We start from the raw sequence: 22,473 nt of genomic DNA on the forward strand, positions 1-22,473 counted from the left end.
GATTTACCACCTCTGAAACATGCAAGCGTTAAAACAAATAAATAAAAAGCACACAGCTAATGCTCTACAGTTCATTAAAAATGCTAGCGTTTTAGTCCATTGAACCTCAACCTCACTAAGACACATCAAGTATTTAAAGAAATTAATTTGCCAGGTTCATTTAGCAAAAGAAGGTGTGGTATGCCACGTGTTAGCACGTTACACACATTGAAGCAACAGCAGCAACAATGACACGCCTGTATCGACTTTTGCACACATTGGCATGGGCCCAGAGTCCTGAACAGTTCATGTTCTGGTTGCTGGCAAATGCTCAACTTCATGTGTCCAGTATACATCCTTCAGAAATTATGGTTCTATATTCTTTGCAGATATCAGCCAGAGTTTCCCTTCCCAGCCTGCACCTACCTTTTTTGCTAAAATGCCGGCTATGAAATGGCTGCCCCGTGGCATGCCCAGCTATCTTTTCTGAAGAAACATGGGCTGTTCCCGTGAAAAAGAGCGGAGCATTGGGGAATAGCACCTCCATAACATGGAGGCGTAGAAAGCCACAAGGGCTACTGAGAGGCATAGGTGGGCTGAAGAAATGAAAACTTGGCTGAGCTCACTTATGTGCGAATTAAACCCTAACTTTTTCATTGAGGAATTGTCACATGAAAATGTTTTACTGAATTTGTGGGGGAATGGGTCAAAAGTAAGTAAGAATATGGGCTTTCATGTGTATTTATGGAACTGTTGTCAGTATGACTGAAAGAAGAACATCTGCATGAAGACCCTTTTCCAACACATGCTATTGCTAAGCCCTTCCAAACACTTAGGTGCCTTCCCATGTTCCACGTGTGTCCTCCATCCCTCTGCTAATATTTATGATTTTATGATACCATTTTTCTACTTTTGCTAAATTTTTTCCTTTCATTGTCACTGCTTAACGTAAAGTAGGATGAGGCAAATAGAGAAGTAGGAAATGACTGAATGAAAGAGAAATTATGTCAGAACTATTAGTTAAGATGAATTTTCTTCTCTGACAGTAAGACAGGATCTGAATACATGAGTAGATAGGTATATGAAACCAGGAGGCAGCTGCTGTGCAATAACATAGTTGATAGGAAAAAAAAAAAAAATGTCTTGTTTTGCTTCTGAAGGAAAAGCATTTAATTTGATTTATACAAATAAACTACAAAGAAATCATCACAGACCACCACATACACCTGAATGCAAGGAAATTGGGAGAGAAGGCCTGCAATAAAGGTCTATATTTTACCCCCTATCTCTGTGTAGATGACAGTTTGAATAAAAAAAAACCAAAAAACCAACACATCTGAATTCTCATTTCTAGAGAAGGCAAAAAGAACTGAATCTTGCCCACTCATCCAGTACTCTCAGCACCTAACCTGAAAATTGGGACAACAGAAATAAAAATAGGAAGAAAAGCAGGAATCAATTCAATGTCATCAGCAAAAGACCTTAAAGTTTCATTGGGCTTCTCTAAGTGACAACTCAGTCAGCACTGGCTAGTTACACAAGACCAGAGGAAGCAGCTTTATACAGACTTTCTAAGGCCTAAAATCCCAGTGATTTTCCCAAGGCTATTTAGTGCATGTAGATGCTCCAGAGGGTTCTTCCTTCTATTCAGCCATATGGGAGTTTTACAACATGAACATCACTTCCGAATGTTAAACTGAGCTGAAATTGTACTTGTCTGAGTATTTAATAAACTGCATTCAAATCCATTTTTTAGACTATTAAAAAAATAGAAAGTACATTGTCATTACATACAAAATAAATCTTTGCAGATAACTTTGTTTTTAGATACATTTCAGGCTTTGTGCCCATAAACATTTTTTTAAGGAAGTATATATTTCATGGTTATTTTCATGATGTCACTAAGAGATTATCATATTTTTGGCTTGCTTAGACAAGCAAAATCAGTATTACACCATTGTTTGTAAACGGTGAACCCTACAACGAGAAAAGAAATAGTTTAGGTTAAAGGATAACAGTACTATACAATCATATGGATAAAAATAGGCTATGAATACATTTAGATCACAGACTAGAAAAAGCAGAAATTGAAAGAAATTTAGCTATTACAGAAATAAAGATTCAGAGCAGCCTTCAAATTGTTTGTTCAAAATTGTTACAGAAACGGTTTTATGCCTGGACAGGGCTTACTAGATCAGAAATGGCAGCTTGTGACATGAATTTTTGCAAACCCAGAGCTGAATCCTCTCTGGACATCTGGAAGGACCAGCAAAATTTTTTTGTTTCTTGCTTGATGCAGAACACAACTTCAGGAGCTTCCCCCGCTCCTCCCTTTTCACCAAAAAAGGCCGAGAGAGGGAACATTGGATAGGTTAAGACGGCAACCTGAACTGGTCCAGTACTGAAAAGATTTCAGGTGTCTGAGCTGGTGTACCTTGCTGGCATACTCACAGTTAAAGTAACTGTCAGATTTGGACTGATGAGGATTTATTGGTTACAGTGGCAAAGGCACGTAAAAAGAAAATTTAAAAAAACCCTGTGACATATTACAATTTCTTCTCCTCTGACACGTTATAATTTTTAGGGACATTATTTTGAACTGAAGTTTCAGTGTTCTTAATGGAGTGCTGGAAAGCAATTAATGGAGTGGTTAGTTTATGGTGTATATGATGGGAGGGAGAGTTGAACAAATTTTCTTTTTATCCCTGGAAACTCAGCCTGGCTGCAACCCTTCCTGGTCTTACATTCCTAAATATTTTTGTAAGTTCACACAACTCTGTACAGTAGGAAAGCTTAACACAGTACTCAAACTTCACTCAAATGGGAGAATTGTCCCTTGTGAGGCACTTGCACTTCTCAGAAATACCTAAAAGCATTTAATGGTACAAAGGGAAAAAAAAGCTATCAAATTCTCAACTTAGCTGCTGACACAGTACAGAAAACACTGTTTTGTTCTGAACACAATGCACTTTAAACTCCCATTTCAGCTGAAAAGCATGTCTTTAAGGTCTTTAAAAAAGTATTAACTTACTTTGCATTAAGAAAAAATGTGAATATTGAACATAAAAAAATTGAAAGAACACTTGGTGAAAATAACAAATACACCATGTGTCTGGGGAATGTACATTAGCTGTAATAGTTTCTTTCGTTGGCTATTAGTTACAGCATCATAGCAAAAGTGTTACAGTTATGGTTCAAAGGGTATGCTTTTTAAACAAATCTGGTTTTTTCAGATACCTACGACTACAATCTTCTTTCCTCATTTAGCATATTTCTTATTTTTTTCATAGAAAGAAATTAATTGATTTTAAGAGTGTCAAGCTCCCCTTTTGGCAGTTTTCTGAGTTATAAAGGCAGGATAAAAACATTTTATTTATGCTTCAACAAGTTTCTGCATTATGCCAACTCAAGTGGCCTATTTTTAACTCAAACTGCTTATTTCTGCAAGATGAAGCTCACTATCATTGCGTAGAACAATTTTATTTTATTCTTTCATGTTCACAAGCAAATAAAAATACACATTTTTATTCCAGCACAATGTTTCTCTCTGTATTCTCCTCAGAAAAACGCTTTCTAAAGCAGAGCATAGAGGAATTTTGTAATTCTTTTTTTCACAGAATATGTGCATAGCTCAGACTATACAAACATCCTCTATAGCTCTCCCAGTCACTTTCCATTTCAAGAACGAGGCAATTTGTGTTAACACAAGACAGCTTATCATGTGCTAAGTCTGCATGCAATTTTCTCGTGAGAACAACCATTTTGTACCTACTTGACACACCACGCAGCACTATACTACACCCAACTAATCAATTCTTTCTATATTAAGAAGCGGGGAGAAAAACTGCCCACAGCTGTTATATTACATCAGCTTTCCTAACTACTTCAGACAACCCATTTTGGGGATTTGTTTTTTTAAACTGAATTGGCATAAAACATAGCCCTTCTTTCTATTTCTTTTCAAGTACATTCTTTTTTTTTTTTTTTTATTTTGCCTTCTCAGAGATTATTGGTGAAGTACAAGTGTCAGGGAATAAGCTATGCTTTCTGCTGGCACCCCCAGAAGTTCTGAGGGCAACAAGCTCCCAGGGTCATTGGGTACCCTCGGAGGACTCATGGACCAGCATGATATGAACGAGTAATACCATGTTTTCATCAGAGATCTCACAGGCTCGTCTACAGACATGAACTTTTGGAAGAGACTAACTGTATATATAATTTTTTTTCTTTTAAGTAAGCAAATAAGAAATGTCTGACAATTGATATTGAGTCAGAAATAGGCAAGAAAAGGTATCAGTAGGCCCCAGAAAACTCTCTGGGAGGGAAGGATGGAGTTTGGAGCTTTTCTTCTGATACTGACTCTTACCTGAGCACACCGTGACATTGAGGAGATGCTCCTATTCAGAACTTGAGGTCTGTCACATTTTAAGTCTAGATACTATCAGATGAGGCATCAAACTTTGTTCTTCTTAACCATAAACATGCTGAAGACCACATTGCATATGAATACAGGAAATATAATTTTTTTTGAGTTTGAGAACATTATTCCATCAGTAGCTTACAGCTGAGGGATCAAAACCATAAAATATTGAACACAGGGACCCTGCTATCAACTTACCTCACAGCTTACTTTGCAAGATTAGCTCAGTTATTGACCAACTGACACTAATTTTTACCAGCTTGGCTTCCCAGCATGCTGCTCTGTGAGTTCATACAAACCGCCTATAAACCACATTTCTGTTTTATCTACTTCTCCAGCCAGTCTGCCATTTCTTTATAGAAAAGATATACAGCTTGCATCAGTCCTAAGTGCAATGGTTCAGTTTTATCGTTCCAAAATATTCTATTTTGTGAACACAAAAGAGTTGAAATGAAATACTGACATCTGACAAAGATGTTCCCAAAACTGTTGTGTCCCCAGAAAACGTTTTTATTTTGTTATGCTAGCATTTCCAACAGCAATCTGTTTTGTGCACATGATTGGGAAAAGCCAACATGGCTTCACTAAGGGCAGATCATGCTTGACAAACCTGGTGGCTTTCTACGACAAAGTGACTTCCCTGGTTGACATGGGGCGGGCAGTGGACATTGTCTACCTGGACTTCTCCAAGGCCTTTGATACGGTCCCCCACAGTCTCCTCCTGGAGAAATTAATGTGTTATGGCCTAGACAAGTGGTCTGTGCAGTGGGTGGGGAACTGGCTGACAGGCCGCACCCAAAGGGTGGTGGTAAATAGCTCTTTCTCAAACTGGCAACCTGTCACTAGTGGAGTCCCCAGGGATCAATATTGGGCCCAATGTTATTCAATATCTTTATAAGTGACCTGGATAATGGCATCAAGTGTAGCCTGATGAAGTCTCCTGATGACACCAAGTTGAGTGGGGAAGTAGACACTCCAGAAGGGCGAGCTGCTCTGCAGGGAGATCTGGATAGGCTGGAGGAGTGGGCCAGCAAGAACCTTACGAAGTTCAACAAGAAAAAGTGTAAGATCATGCACCTGGGAAAACATAATCTGGGAGTGCAGCACAGACTGGGATGCACCTGGCTGGAGAGCAGCTCTGTGGGAAGGGACCTGGGGGTCCTGGTGGGGGGAAGCTCAACATGAGCGAACAGTGTCTGCTGCGGCCAAGAAGGCCAACAGGATGCTGGGTTGCATCAAAAAGGGCATCGCCAGCAGAGATAAAGAAGTCATTATCCCGCTCTACTCAGCGCTTGTCAGGCCACACCTGGAGTCCTGTGCACAGTTCTGGTCCCCGCTGTACAAAAAGGATGTGGACAGGCTGGAAGGGGTCCAGAGAAGGGCCACCAAGATGATCCAAGGACTGGGAAGCTGCCATACGAGGATAGGCTGGGAGAGCTGGGTTTGTTCAGCCTTGAGAAAAGGAGGCTCAGAGGGGATCTCATCCCCATGTACCAGTACTTAAGGGGTAGCTACAAAGAAGATGGAGACTCCCTTTTTACACGGAGTCCAATGAGAGGACAAGGGGGATGGACACAAGTTGCTCTTGGGGCGATTCCGACTGGACACGAGAGGAAAATTTTCACAGTGAGGACAGTCACCATTGGAATAATCTCCCCAGAGAAGGGGTTGACTTGGCCACGTTGGACACTTTCAAGAGTCAGCTGGACAGGGAGCTGGGCCACCTTGTCTAGGCTGGGCTCTTCCTAGAAAGGTTGGACTAGATGATCCCTGAGGTCCCTTCCAACCTGTGATTCTGTTGGGGCAAAAATGCAAATAGTTACACTCAAAAGTATGGCAATGCAACCTGGCAAACGCTGATGTCTTAAATACCATTACGGTACCAAACACATACCAGCAGTTGACAACTTTGTGCCTAAGCTGAAACCACGGTTTCACACCAGAACTGGAGGCATGCAATCCCAGCAGCACATTCAGAATGTCATAAATGCCCATCACGCCAACGAGCGGTGCCTGCAAGGGAATGCAGTGCTGGCAAGTCTTATGTCTCATTATAAAGCATGGAATTAAGAGCAAAGACATGGCCTGGTAGGCCACGTTGTTTCTGACAGGGGAGAAAAAATACCAAAGGAACCAGAGAAATTAATGTGACAGTTTAGAAGACAAACAAAAGACAGGTTTAAGGTAAAAAGAAAAGATGGGGAACACACTTGGTTCTGGACCCCCACACTAAAATTATGGGATTGATTTTACTTATCTGTTTTTCAGAGTTTTAAACAGCACTGTAATATCCAAAAGGAAACATCCTCTCTTTTTACAATTTCTCGGGGGTTTGCACATTATGGTGTAGCAGCTCTAGACATGTCTACCCTGTACACATGCAGGGTATTCTTCTGTTGACTCATCCTCTAAAATATCATGTGATGTCTATAGTCTGTATTGTGACTTTGTACTGGAAAATAACAAATGACTAGATGAAAAAAACCACATCTTTGTGTCAGATTACAAGTGCCTTGATAGTTCATTCTTGTAAGACTTATGGTACGTATGCCTATTAGAAAGAGGGTAATGTAATTTTCCTTTTAACTTCCAGTGCTTCTGTTTCTGATAGTCATACTAAGAATAACAGTGATTTTATATAACGCTAAATCTCTCCTTGATACTGCACACTAGGACATAATAGTTTCTGCAGTGATGAGTTTGGGGAGGTTTTTTGTTTTCTTGTTTGTGGGTTGGGTTTTTCGGGGTATGTTAAAAAAATGCATATAGTCAGCTTTTGCATTACTAAATGAGTAACTTATTATTAGTCACAGGATGTAATCAAGAGATCCATAAAGGACCACAGAATTAAAATGAAAAGGTGATTATTAACTAAGTTTGCCCAGTTTGACTAGTGACATTGATCCTGCCTCTGTTTCTCCTCTGCTTTCTCAAAATCTTTGTGCAAGAATTGCAAATTAGATATCCTCCTTCTGTGCAATTCATTAAATACTGCCTGCAGCCAAATAATATTTACTTTGAAATACATTTCACCTTTCATTGCTTTACTTCTACATGAGAACCAACAGTGGTTTTTCTAAGTCAAATTTTCTGTTCTATGATGTTTTCAAAGGATCCCTCAGGTCGGCTGTTGCCCCTTGCTGCTTATGTAACCAGGCAGGTATTTTCATCAAGCTGTAATAGTCAGGGCATCCATGGCACTCTCTCATTTTATACTTAGAACAGTGAACCCAGAAAATACACTTTTATATTGGTTTTGATGACAGTACTAGGAAAAGGGGAGTAATCAATTCTGCAAACTCAAACTCCTAATGCTGGGTCAGGATTTTGTTCGTTACGTTAACTCTTACCTGGCATATTTCTAATTTAATATTGTTCACAGAAAAAAAATTACATTCAATAGGACAGCTACATCTGTCTTCCATCTATTTAAAAAAAAAGAAAGAAAAAATAGAAATGTTTACAAGTAGACCTATTTGGTAGCAGGATTCTATCAATTTTTAATGACAGTATGTTAATACAAGTGTTTTATATCTGGATCTATCTTATTTGTATTTTTCCCTGTGATACATGATTACCCCAGATTATATTACTGGAAGAATAGACCAAATTTATGTCTGGACTAAAACTGAGCCCAAAAAGTCTATCAAGAAGACAGCGAGAGGGTGACCTCAGCCACATACCCTGCAGCCCTGCTAGCATTTGTCAGAGTCCTCTCATGTACAGAGACGTGCCAGCACTGCCTTGGTCCTGTCACTAAGACAGCCTGGTTACCAAAGACAACAGGCTAAGAATCGTCTCCATCCTTGCCTAACACCGATGCACACCCTATGCGATTCAGCCCACACCATGCTTGGATTGGCTCCATAGGATTTAGTGAGAGTTACTTCGATTGCGGTCAAAGCTAAAAATTTTTTCTGATATAGGACAATTTTCTGCTACCAAACATGCCTTTTCACTGTTTACAAAAAAGCAAGGCTTATATTTGCTACTAAACTTAGCTAACAACTGAATTTTTGCAATGCATGGAGCTGCACAAAATACATCAACTGAGCATCAGTACCCTGTATCTGAACTCATGTATTTGTGTCCATTAAGACTGATTCCCAGTCAGACTAGAAGGAATGCGTCCAAAGTAAATAAATGACTCAATCTATAGAAAAGTAAAAAAAATTGATACTACATAATCATCATTGTACTTTTTCTTAAAACATCTTTTCTCTCAAGATCCATTGAGATCCTCCAGTATTACTAGATTTGGAAATACTAGCTAAGCAATACTATTTCACAGACGAAAAACACAGAGATGTAGAGAGAGATCAAATGATGTGACAAAACTTGAATGAAATTTATGGCAAAATTAATGAGGAATCCATATTTGATGCTAAAAAAAAATCCTCAAAGTGAGGAACTGAAGGTATTATGGTGCTACAAGGATCATTTTTGCATCTCCTTTCAGCCTGATATCAGACTCATACCAATCTCACAATTCATGCCATTAATATTGTAAGGTATTAAAATGATGTTATAGAAATCGGATTTTATAAAACTAAATTTATTTTATGGGAAACACTTTTTTTCTGACATGCATTTAATTACTTAGCAATAACTCCTTTAAGTGTTACAAACTTCATTGACAAATACATGAAGTTGGATATTTCATGAACACATTAATTTAAATGGACATGTCTATATTCTGTCTGTATCAGAATAAATGTGACATTGGTGTTACTGAATAACATGACCAAAATTACCATAATGGCAGAGGACCAAGAACCAAAGGGAGGCAAAACCCCTGGGCAAGCTGGGCTGTTACCTCCACAGAGGAAGACTGGCAGCAGCAGATGTGGAAGGAGCCCCAAGATGGGTAAGGAAGCAGGTCCTAACCCAGGGATATGGTGCAAGCCCCTTGTCCGATCTCAGCAGGCCCTACCAAAAAGTTTGTCCCCATCTTTCTTATAAGTCCACTTTAAGTATTGAAAGGCCTCAACTATGTCTCCCTGCAGCCTTCTCTTCTCCAGGATGAACAATCCCAACTGTGTCAACCTTTCCTCATAGGAGAGGTCTGATTATTTTTGTAGCCTCCTCTGGACCTGCTCCAACAGATCCATGTCTTTCCTCTGCTGAGGACTCCAGGTGGGGTCTCACCAGAGCGGAGTAGAGGAGCAGGTGGCCATGATTCTTCTGATGCAGCCCTTTCTGGGCTGTGAGCACACATTTCCTGGTCCTGTCCAGCTTTTCATCCACCAGCACCCCCAAGTCCTCCTCCACAGGGCTGCTCTCAATCCCTTCATCCCCCAGCCCTCCCAGGGCTGACCTTTCCCAGGTGCAGGACCTTGCACTTGACCTTGTTGAAATTTAGGAGGTTCACTTGGGCCCACTTCTCAAGCCTGTCCAGGTCCCCCTGGGTGGCATCCTGTCCACCAGGCATGTCAACTGCACCGCTCAGCTTGGTGTCATCTGCAAACTTGTTGAGGGTGCACTCGATCCCACTGCCTATGTCATTGATCAAGATATTAAACATATTTCTCTGTTTAGACAATAGATGTCTCTCTGGAAGCACAGTTACCTGAACTTCAGTAATTAATGAATTTTCAGAGCTTTCCTTTTTGAGCTCAATGTTTATAATTGCCTTAGTACTGAATATATTGCAGCAAGCATACTTAACATTGATTTTAAAAGTTCCAGCTATATTAGCTGCTTCTAGAAGTGACAAAGGAAACTGTCCTGCTTCATGCAAACACTAGCATCACTGTAATTAGAAAGACAATCTCTTAGTCTGACACTGAAACCAAAAGGGTAACTCAAAGTTCAATGAGCACCAAGAGGAATATGAATTGTTTTCAGTCTGGTTTAGAGTATGTGCACAAAGTGCAGATAGTCTCGCTCCAGGAGGAAAATCATTCCCCATGGCTACCCTCATCCTTCCTCACCTACTGCAATATGCTCAACCACTTCAAATCGTAATGCAGTGTAATTAGGGTTTTTGTAAACAATTAAAACAAGCCAACACAATAAGAAATTTAACACGACAAATTGCTTAGATTTCCCCAGGACTCTTAGACATATTACTAGATGAGGAAAAATAATGGTTGGAGCATTTGTATTTTTGTTTTTTTGAGAATATTTAAGGTGAAATTAAACAAAGAACTCATTTGTTATCATTATCAACTAGATCTAGAGAATTTACTAAATCCATGTACAATACAAGAAAAACAAGAAATACAAGAAGAAGCGGCAAGAAAATGTAGATGTTTGAAAGGCACTTGTACTGATTTTCTTTCCTCCAGGTTTTTCCAAATAAAACAAAAATAGATAAAACCAGACAGTTTCAATCATGCCAGGACTACTTACACAACAGACAGCTCTAAGAAACAGATTTTAGAATGGCCCTTTCCCTAAGTAACATCACAACATTTCTCTAAACATGACTACGTGGCATTTGAGATGAATTAATGTGGTCATTTGAGGTCTCCAAGATTATTAATCTGTTTTCTGTTAAAAGTACTTGGATGAAGTTAGGGGCACACTCCTTAGCTGCAACCCTTCAGACAAAAAAAAAAAAAAAAAGTTGTACAATTGGCGTCTGAAATATTGGTTAACAATAATTGTATTTTTCAATTTTTAAAGCAATCTAAAAGAGAACAAGTAATTCTGAATTTAATTTATAAAGTTTCTAACTTTAAAGATGTCATACATATCTGTTGAAAAGAAAATTGTTTAACAATTTCTTTAAGCATATATCCAATCCTTCATGGTGCCTAGGAAGAACATCTCTGGTTTTTCATATGTGTGTGCACGCGCACACATTTCAAAAGTATAGGCAGGGAAAGAAACGAAGTGGCCAGTAATTTAAAGAACTTAAATTGCATGTTTAAAGAAGCACATAAGTATATAAAAATGCAAAACCTTTATATTTTACCATTTCATCACCTGAGTTTTGCTGGGGAACATCTAAATACCATATTTTTATACCAGCTGTTTAACAACATGGTTTTTTCCTATGGTCTAATTTTTGCTTGCCTTTCCTGCCCTTTCATTCCCTCAAGTTAATGTGTTATTACTTCAATTGCACAGCACAATATATAGTTCAGAATGCCATACTGAAATCTACAGAAAGTAGGTTTTATGCAATCTTATCTAATAATAACTGAGGACAACATGTGGCTGCATAGCACTGCCACACAGTCAGTAACTTTAAGGTACAGCACCACTTAATGAAAGGACACATAATCTAAGTGAGACCTGGGCGGGTAAGACTGATCTATACAGCTAAAAAAAATGAAGTCAAAACAAAAAATAAATTCAATACTAAATTCTTACAAATACTTTGGTATTATTTTCCTTTGTCTAGAAACGTGTCTAGGAATATTGGGAAAATGTAACAGCAAGTTTCCGTAAGACACTCATTGTTGAAGCATTAGTGCCTGGCATGCTTTTCTTCTGGGTCAACTGTGAAAAAATATGTGCAATCTTGCTTAGTGATCTTTCACCCTGATTTCCCAAGGAAAAACTGCTTATGCCGTCAAGGTCTGTTTGCGTATGTTATTTTTTTTTTATTTGCTGGTTCCCTCCAAATAACTTCTGAACCTGCTAAAGAGTTTCAGCCACAGGGGAAAAAGGAGCAACAGTCTCAGAGGTAATTATGCTCCTATAAACTTCATGAAAAAGTACATTTGGTTGTGAAATAGGGAGCGACAGACTTCATACACCCACTTTACACACACTGCCAGATCAGCTCTATTAAGCACCAGGAAGCCCACAGCAGAGAAGCTGCTATGAGAGATTGCCCCCAGCTAGAGGTAACATGGGGAGTTAGTGCAGGACGGGGGCTACCCAGGCAGTCGTGATGCAGTGGTTGCTGTGGAGGGTAAGAAAATGAGTACTGTGGATAATAGCTCAGATACACACTTTTTTGTGCCAGCTGACATTGGGATGAGGGAATAAGATTTAGTTTCCTTGTCTAGATCTTGACTTGGGGTCCAGCACTCCTTGTCCCCAGAAGCAGCGTGTGGACTGCGCCATTTTCCAGAAGAGATATTTAGAGGCCAGATATTCTCAAGCATAAGCAGACTTGCCACAGCTGTTACTACTGATATGACTTTGACACACGCTGTTGAGAGACTGCAATGTCTTTGGATCAGAGTCCCTACCATACACTGCCTATGATACCTTGGGTAGTAGTAATGGTTAACCCCACTGCCCATAACTTTAGAATAAATAAATATTTATTTTTTAATCAAACTGTAACCCACAGGCTTTTCTATAATTGTACCATCAAATTACACAGGCTCCTAATTTTTCAGTTGTTCAGGCCCTCAGGATTACTATAAGTAAATGAGAGCTGCTGAATCGCTGAAACTTACTTGAAAGGACTATCTTACTGTTTCATGGCCTCGACAACCCACTTCCCTTTGTCTACAATAACTGACACTGTCCTGCTTAGATCAATGCATCTCCCAAGAACATAAGACACTGACTACAAACGGGGAAGGTACTGAAATGGAAACCATTACACGCTGTCAAGTCTTTGCCCCAAGCTTCAAATCTAAACTGAACTCTCAGCCTCCTGAATATGAAGCCATCTCTACAGGATGCATCACAGAAATGGGTTCAAGGCTCACTCCCATCTGTAGAACCTGTGGTCTGTAGTTCTCCTCTGATTAAATTCCATAAAGCTCTCCACATTTTAAGAGACAGTTTCATTACTACACTTGCTTCAAAAAAGTTTATTCAGTTTCTTACCTACGCTTCTGATTTTCATCCAAATCAAGTGAGTAGTCAAGGCCAATATAACTCAGCACCAAACCCAATTTTACAGAAAGTTTTTATTTTCACACGGTATTAAAGGAATGGTATTCACTTCTTAATGCCTCTTGTTGGTACTACAAAGTAAGCCCAGTGGCACAGAGGTGCATCATGATCCAGACCCCATAACACACTTGTGAGTCAACCTTTCCAAACCAGAACGAGGCAGTAATTCTTAGTTTCAGAAAACTCAAACTCAGTGCAGAGAGAGTGCCATCTCTACAGACCACTCGTGGGTCGCTGTTCACATACATACAAAACACAGAAAAAGTACCTCTTTTGAGACTGTGTTTGTCAAAGCATTTTTATAAACTGCCCGGTAAAAATACTAATATTTTATAAATTTATTTTGATCACTATTAGTTATATATTTTTATTACAGACATTACTATATGTTTCATTTTTAATATTAATAAAGTATTAGTAAACATAGGATTATCTTTCTAGTACTAAAAGGGAAATAACTGTATCCACAAACACGTTTTTTTTCCTGGCTGGCTGGTTGTATCCCCTGAAAACCCGATTCCAGATTTCTTTTTACAGCAGTAGCACAAATTCAGACAATCTGAAATAAAAACCTTGTATTATTCATTCTATGGTTGGAAAAAAAAAAAAAAAGCTATATTCTGAGAAGTCTGCAGAAACAAGTACAAACTAGGTCCAACTATATTTTGAAATAATGGCATTTCATGCACGATATAAGAGTTCTATGATAGTCTTAGCTTTAGAGAAATCAATTCTGTCTTACTCTTAAAATGGACAGTTAAGGGGCAAACAACTTATGTTTCGCAGTTTGTTTGATTACAGTTGCATAAAATGAGGAGTCCTAGTCTGAGACAACTCTTCAGTGAGGTCTCTCACTTGTGTAACACACTGTTGAGAAATCACCAGAACTTGGGAAGACTGACACTTCTGTAATCCGATTCCTGTTGTGACATGCATTGAAAACCAAAATAATAAGGGTGAAGTTGTCACTAGTTATTGGAGTAGGGCTTCAAATTGCTTTCTGCTCAAAAAGTGGGTTTGAGCACTCCAGGACAGGAAACAGCCAGAATATACAAGTCACTCAGTTCCACCTGAAATTTTACTTCCCTTCTAAAGTTTTCAAGTTTGACATTGAATGATTTCATTTTCCACATAAGCTAACACTCTTCTGGCTCATGATCTCATGGTAACCACAAAAGAATTACAGACAGGCATGATTCTTGTCTCTATGGCATTCACATTACTAAATTTTTTGTTCCGCAGGACCACAAGGAGTACAAAGCCAAATTAAATGAGTAATCCTTAACTCCAGCACACCCGCATTTCTAAGCACCTGATCTTCTAAACTTAATGTTATCTTAAAGGAAGCTGGATTTTCCTGCTACTGTATTTCATAAGATTTTCTCTACTTTCCCTTTCAGGCAAGGAATAAAAATTCTTTTTGGTCCATTTTGATGAGCCATGAACATCAACAGCATTTGCTGTCGTAGTTCTCCACTTTAAGCACCTGAAGTACCACTCTGAACTGGCTTGTGTGGAGAAGGCAAAGCTGGGAAAACTTTTGTCCAAGGGTCTGGAGCACTCATTCGGCTGTAGTTCATTCACACCCACTGGCTTCCACATCCTAGTAGACTATTCCTCTGTTCTCACTACCCCCAGCTGAAACAGAGCCTTTGCAGATATTGATAAAAAGCATATGGCACCAGAGAACAAGAGACAGAGCATCTGAATGTGATGATAATGTCATCACTTGAATTGTAGTCTTTGCTTCAAGGATCGCTTATGGATTTTCTATTAATGTCATGGCCAAATAGCACCATATACAGTGATACACACCGATTTTATCTGTAATGTTGCAAAACCTCAATACAATAAAATTAAGAAGGTTTAGATGGCAATGATACTTGAGGGGACACACTGTTTTTAATATTGTTTGCAATGTCTCTTCAGGTTGAAGTATTTATCTAACCAGACACCTGCTCAGTATCATTCCCCAATGTAAATTAAACCTAACATCAACAACAACATCAAAAACCAAAACACACCGCAAAACCAACCCACCCCCCAACCCCCCAACAAAAAACAAACCCAGAGGAAGTGTTTTCCTGTTTCTAAACACTAATGCTTTACTTGCAGTACATAGAATTTAATTTAGTAATTTTGTTTCTTGCAGTAAATTTGTAAACTTATCCCCTATTTTTTTTTCTAAAATATTTGTGAACTTCTTTATAAACCTCACATCATTGTTACATCTAAGATTAAACCAGGTAGTAAATAATACACAACTACTCTTCATTCGATACAATGTAATATTGCCAATATTAAAGAAGTGCTTGTTACATCTATAACTATATGCAGAGAAAATTCAGTATTCCTTTACATAACTGTTCAGACAGTTAGCTTTACCCTCACTCTTCAGCGTGCCTAAGGGATTCCTCCAGACCTTGAAATACATTATTTTTAAATTGCAGTTAGAACATTCAAACACCTCAGTATCATATACTTACCCACCTCATTACACAACCATGAACAGCATGCATGTCACACACATATATAGCAAAATATCAGCTAAAGGTGATTTTAACATGTAATTTTTTTGCGTATGGAAACAATCATACAACATAGAATATATTCATGAATGTAGCAACTGCTTTAAATCAACAGCTCTACATAATGAATGCATTCTTAGAAAGCAATATAAAAATAATTTACCTTAAGCTGCATGCCTACTTTAAAATAGGCATGATACAATTACTCATTTTAGGTGCACTGGCAAAGTAAGTTTCCCATAGATATAAAAAAAATACAAGCTTTTGGACTTTTTCATGTGATTATTCTCAGATGGGTGACCTATGTATACAGAAAGAAGTGTTATTGCAGTAGAGCTGTTACTGCCCATTTATTGCATCGAAGTTGCAAAATGTTTTCTTCCTTACTCAATAGCTGATCCTGAGCAAACCATATGGAAACCTCGGTCCTTTTCCCTCCTCCAAATATTGACTAGAAATACACTGTCATGGAGCTTTATCAATATCATCATCTGCTCTGGTGATAAATGTTGTCCAATTTCTTTAGAATATAATTAAAATAAAAAAGAGAATTAAAATCAGAATAGAACTGAAGTGGAATTTTCGGGGACCAATGAGTTAAATAACCAAAACTATACATCGGGTACATTAGTGTTACCATTACATATACCAGCCTTCACTGTGATAGTGTATATAGTGTAGTACAAGTCTTTGACTGGATGTTTATTTTAGTTCCAGATTGATGGCAGTGCTTTCCTGTATTTTCCACGTCCATCCCCATTCACTCATTTCTATGCTGCTTCTTAACTTGCTGACTGCCTAGAAACTCTACTGTGCCATACAATTCAGAACATTTCAACTTTATTATTTGATGTTTGTTTTTATACTTAAAATACAAAGACTTTCTAATTGAAGGTGGAATGAGCGCGATCAGTTACTCACAATCTCTCCAGGGATCTCAATCCAAAGAAAGAGCCATTCTTCAACCATAAGATCTTGTTGTTACTCAGAATCCTACAAGAAGTCAGGAAAGAATCTAGTTAATGGAACAGCGTAATTCCACTGATTAAAAACATGTAATTATAGTAAATGGCTGCTCTGTAAAATACTAATCACAAAATTCTCTGCTTCATTTGCATTTCCCCACCATAGCAGTAAATAAAGATTACCATTTCCTGAAGTGCATAGTTTCATCTTTATTAAATAAAAGCACATTCAAGAAATATGTCAACACAGGAATTTTGGCTTCAACTTGAAAAGTATAACACTGATAAATGCCCACACCTCACTAGTAGATTCTAAATTACCACTGCCAAAGGTACTTATTAGGCTTCCCAGACAGAAAAAAGGCTGATGAAGCAAGGGACGTGTTAAAAACTGTTCCACTAGATTAGAGGACAAGCCAGTCACTTTGCAGTGGCTACTATAGCAGGGATGTACAAAGAATGGTATCATCAATGGCTGATAAATACGGAGAAAGTATTTAATTTTCTATAGGAGACACAAAAAAACCCCCTACCCCTTTACCACAAAAACAGACTAGTTCAAAAATGTTTTCCTGTGGTAACCTCTGCATAGTAGAAATTCAGTATTTAAGCTATGCCTGGCCCATCAAGTACCACCACCATCGAGTACACATGCAAACTGGCCCTACATGCACGCCGTTGAAAAAGTTGTCTATTCTCGCTCTTCTTGTTAAACTACTGTTGACGTCACAAGTGGCTCTTTCTAGTTTAGTGATTTCTCATCGCTATATTTTCCCAGCTATTTCAGAAGCAATACAATATGCACCCATTCTGAAGATGTTACCACTTAAAAACCTTACAACAAAAGAAACGCAATATTTTAGAAGCTCAAGAAATCTTTTTTTATAAACAGATCTAATGATTATGCAATGTGCAGAAGAAATGTTTGTCTCTGGAAAAAATCTAATTCCAACTGCTTGAGAAATAAATCTTTTAATGTAACACAATAAATTCTACTTCTCTAGTGCACAAAATTAAATTTCAAAATGAGACAACTTCAATGAAGATAGAAATAAAACAAATTTTCAAAAGAAATTTTATGTACTTAACTAGCAAACTTGAGACTACATGAATCAACTTTTTACTTTTGTGAAGTTTTAAAACAATATGTTGCACAAGACTATCTTAATGTTCCTCGCTCTTAGCATTTCCCATTGTATATGAACAGTAAGGGCTTCGCCCCAGCATACACCTATTACATAAAATTGGAAGTCTAGGTGCAAAAGACAACCCATAACACTGACCCATAGTGAAACAGAAAATACTTGTTGACACAGGAAATTTAAAATACTGTAATGTTAGTAAGATCTGGAGATTTTTGCATGTTATTTCTAAAATTCATCAATAAACATGTGTAAATGTATTTCGATGAGATATGATGGCCCACTGTCAGAGAACATGGACAACAGAGCAGCTCGGATCTGGCCTGTATGTTGTTACACTATGTTGTTACTGAATACAGTTGTGCAGCGACATTACTCCTCACCCAGAACCACTCAGTATAACCCCTAAGTGGCAATTTGGGATCAGTCATCAACCCTTAAACCCAAGCATCTGAAAGCACACAGAAGCCTACGTTTACGACAAAAATTAAATGTGGTTCAATATATGCATAGTCTATTGCCATCAACTACGAAACTCCACATCTCACAAGGTCTTCCTTCTATTTCTCAGACTAAAAATCATATGTATGACATTAAATATTTCTCTAATCTACCAACACTTCTACTACCATCTTAGCAATATATTTCAGCAGTGACTTGATGAAAGACCACAAACTTTTCAATTTGTCTTGTTTGTCAGATTTTCTGAACTTTTTAGGTGCCCATACAGTGACTAAATTGGAAAAGTCTTCTAAAATTCTGAATATATAAACTAGAAAATGTAAATAAATTAGATGTTCTATTTTATTCTGTTCATTCATTCACCTTGTATTCTGAGGCCACACAGAGCTTGCGTCAGTTAAGAAAGAATGAAGTCCCAAAATTAAAATTGACTGGGCTTGGAAAGACTAACATCAGAAATTCCACTTCATATTGGGTCATTTGGTTACATGCTCTGTTACAGAGAGACCATCCTTGAATTCTATTACAATGACATTAGATATAAATATTATATTTGGACTGTTCTGCATAGCCTGATTTGCAAAGATATGCGCACTTCAGAACTCTCATCTGGCTTAGATACAAGTAGCTCTGTCTTTGAAAAATTTTCATGGTGCCAATTTGTTTTTCTAGCCTTCTATTCATTCTGCCCAGAAAAAGAGGGCAGTCTGAACTTTGCTGGCAACGGCATGAAAACTCAGCACACGTCAGCAGCACATGGGTCTCCTACTCTGTGCCTCTGGGTTTCCTGTACAGCCCCAAGCACGTAGACTGAACCCAGTATCATTAATCCACATAAAACAAACTCCTAGAAATTAGAGAGAACTATCTAACAAATAATAAACTACAACATTAAGCAGAACATTTAATTCACAAATGGAACACTCAGTAAACACAGCTCACGTTCTGCAATGCTGAAATCTCATGTAGTCATTTGCTTTTATTTTTCTGAAGGATAAACTGAATCTTGAAAAATATAAGAGACACCACAATTTAAAAAAAACGATTAAAAATCATAGAACTTAACTATGCAAATTTGAGTTTCTAAATGAAACCTTTTGAATCTTTATACCAGACTTCTGCAGAGACTTTCACACAGAGATCAGGTTTCAAAAATTAAGTTTCCTTCAGGGCCTTCTCTATTCTACAGTGCCAACTAAAATTCAGGTTTTATAAACAAAGTAATACGGGTATTATAGTTAAAATATGACTCTTCTTCAGATCAGAGCCACAACTTTAGAGAAGCCTAGCATTCCAATAAGCTCTGTGGGGGAAAAGAAAAAAATCTTCTCTAACAATATAAGTTATCTAGATTTCATTCAGCTGGTTGGTACACTCCATGGGAAGAATCCACCTGTTTTTAATTAGCTTTAGTGATGTCCAAGAACTTGCAATAGGCTGTTATCAAGAAGGATTTGGTTTGTACTGAAGACCAATTCTGTAAATACTACGGACAACTTCACTGGCAAGCTGAAATCACATTATTTTTCATACAGTAATGAATCAGTTGTTAAGCTTTTGATGCAGCTCATAAAATCTTCCCTTCTGAGGACATTTGCTGTGGGAATGAGGCTAGAAGGAAGGAAAGTTTTGGTTACAATGTTCAATATACTAACTCATAAATGAAGCTTAACTACAGATGACAAAGAATACGCAAGTAATCAATGCCTGGTCAAATTGTGGCTCTTACTTTTGATGTTGAAATTACACTAAATAATTTTGTGTATTACTTCTTCAGAGAAGTAGCAGAATGGACATGAAATATATGAAGTATGGCTGTAAAAGGTCTCTTTTCCCTTGAATATAGTGCGTCTGCTTACAGAGAGATTTTTTCGATTAGAGACCTGCAGAAATTTTGCAGGAAAACAGAGACACGAAGAGCATCCTTTTCTTGTACTTACAGATGCAAAAGTTGGTGGATAAATACATGGAAAAAGGTGCTATTCATGTATTTGATTTTGGATAGCTTATAATATAATTATAACATTCAGATGTAAGAGAAACTGAGTCATTTATTTTAATAAAAGATTAAATATTGTTTGGATTCTTAAAACAAATCACCACGATGCACCCACTATGATTAATTACTTCTCAGATTTTATTTATTCACAGCATTTTCACTTCTCTTTTTTTTCTGATGTGCTAGTGAATCACAGCAATAAATAATGCTACATATCACAACTAGGCAGCTGGTTTAAATAATTATCAGTTTCTAGCCATGTGCTGAGAATCTCACATTTTAAATATTTTATTCTGAGGATAGAAATGTTAAGAGAAGGAGCACGCTTTATCTCAGTGAAGCTATTTTCCAAAATCAAAATAAGTTTTACTTTTGTTTAAAAAAAATCCTGGAGAAGCCTTCTGAGAAGGTATTTATTTTAAAGTTCAGATAGCAAACTGTCCTTGCGCTACATATAATGCTCCAAACCCTAATTAACTGGAGGTTAAAATGGTGGTAATTTCAGCCCTAGCCCTCATGGGACTCATCTAACTAAAACAGTCCTGGGGAGTAAGCCACTAGCCAGCACCACTCTGCGGATCAGATGCATTATGAACTGTTTGCCCACTTCTTATGCCTCTGCTGCCTCTTCTCCAAGACACTTTAGGCAGCAGTTTATCCCAGGGAACATGTTCAGAAGACATTAACTCTACAGCAGGTTTGTCCTTCCTGGCCCTGTGAAGCCCTCCAGGACTATTCCTGCAGACTCTGAAGGCTTATCCTCCAAACACTCTCTCATGACCTACCATAACACCTTAAAGTATGTAATCCGTATGTTTCACGATGCAAACATAGTTCTCTAGGGGGCTGTAGCACAGGCTGCAGGCTATTTCATTCATCCTGCACTGGAAACAAACCAACCAACCTCACGTGTACACAGGACAAAAATCAGGCTAAGGAGCATGCTAACAACTGAGAAGAATAGATGGTCAATGAGACAATGCTCCCACTCTCTCCTGGATGTTTTTCTTTAGCAGTATAGACATACCTAAAAGGATTAATTGTTCTTATGGGCTACAAGCCACCTCTGATTTTCTTTCTGGTTCTTCCAGAATCTGAGTCACATGGAGAGGACAAGGGGGAATGGACACAAGTTGCTCTTGGGGAGATTCTGACTGGACATGAGAGGGAAATTTTTCACAGTGAGGACAGTCACCATTGGAACAATCTCCCCAGGGAAGGGGTTGACTTGGCCACGTTGGACACTTTCAAGAGTCAGCTGGACAGGGTGCTGGGCCATCTTGTTTAGATTCTGCTCTTCCTAGAAAGGTTGGACTAGATGATCCCTGAGGTCCCTTCCAACCTGGGATTCTGTGATTCCATTAAAAATAAACACTCACAAATCTTATCACTGTTTGCTTAAATGGATGCTATGATTTTTGCTTTAGTGAAACTATGAAAAAGTGCAAAAAGACATAATCCTGTGCAACAAAGTCTCATTCAGGTATAAAACAAGCCCACTATAAGAGAATCAACTGTAGCATTTTAAAAAGTATCAAATAAAAAGCTCTTGATCATAATGCAAACAAACATCGACTTCCTACAACCCCTCAAGCAGAGAGGAAGAATCTTTCTACCATGCCTTCAAAGTCAGTGGACTTGGGTTCACTCAAAGTTAGAGAGGAAACAAATTCTACATCTGATGCTTCTTCAGTGAGATGGTACTGCATCCCACCCAGTACAGCCTAAAGATTGTGAACTCACACAGCAATGCATCCACAGAGAATTTATATCTCAAATAACCAAATCTAAGACACACAAGACATTTGGACGATGCCTGCTATTCCCAAATACATAGTGAACATAGAAGGCAGTGTAACACATTACTGAAAATATGTATTTCCTCTGATAATATTCACAGGAGAAAATAAACAAAAACAAACCACTAACGAAAAACCCCACACAAACTTCTTGAAAAAACAGTAACATGTCAACTTCCACCTGATTTTCTGAAGGGCATCCCAGGAACTGGTTCAGACCAGATTCGACCCAGTCCTGTGTCTAGCAGATAGAGGAGGGCTTCTGTCCACTCTGAGGGGGACAGAGGGCCCAATATGCCAACCAGACCCATCCCACAGGGAAGGATGCTGCCTCCCTGGGGCTCAGGTCAGAGATGTCACTAGGA

The 22,473-nt window shown here is 38.3% G+C and overlaps 1 protein-coding gene across 1 annotated transcript in view; it reads right to left on the reverse strand.

The window, feature by feature from the left end:
- The window catches only part of ADGRA1 (adhesion G protein-coupled receptor A1), a 291,575-nt gene that overhangs the window by 226,428 nt on the left and 42,674 nt on the right, over window positions 1–22,473 (reverse strand). The window contains exon 2 of the mRNA XM_064463875.1: window positions 16,663–16,734. Within this exon, the coding sequence (XP_064319945.1) occupies window positions 16,663–16,734 (72 nt within the window). The remainder of the gene's footprint in view (window positions 1–16,662; window positions 16,735–22,473) is intronic.

Source organism: Phalacrocorax carbo, chromosome 12, assembly GCF_963921805.1.
Source record: "Phalacrocorax carbo chromosome 12, bPhaCar2.1, whole genome shotgun sequence".
NCBI lineage: Eukaryota > Metazoa > Chordata > Aves > Suliformes > Phalacrocoracidae > Phalacrocorax > Phalacrocorax carbo.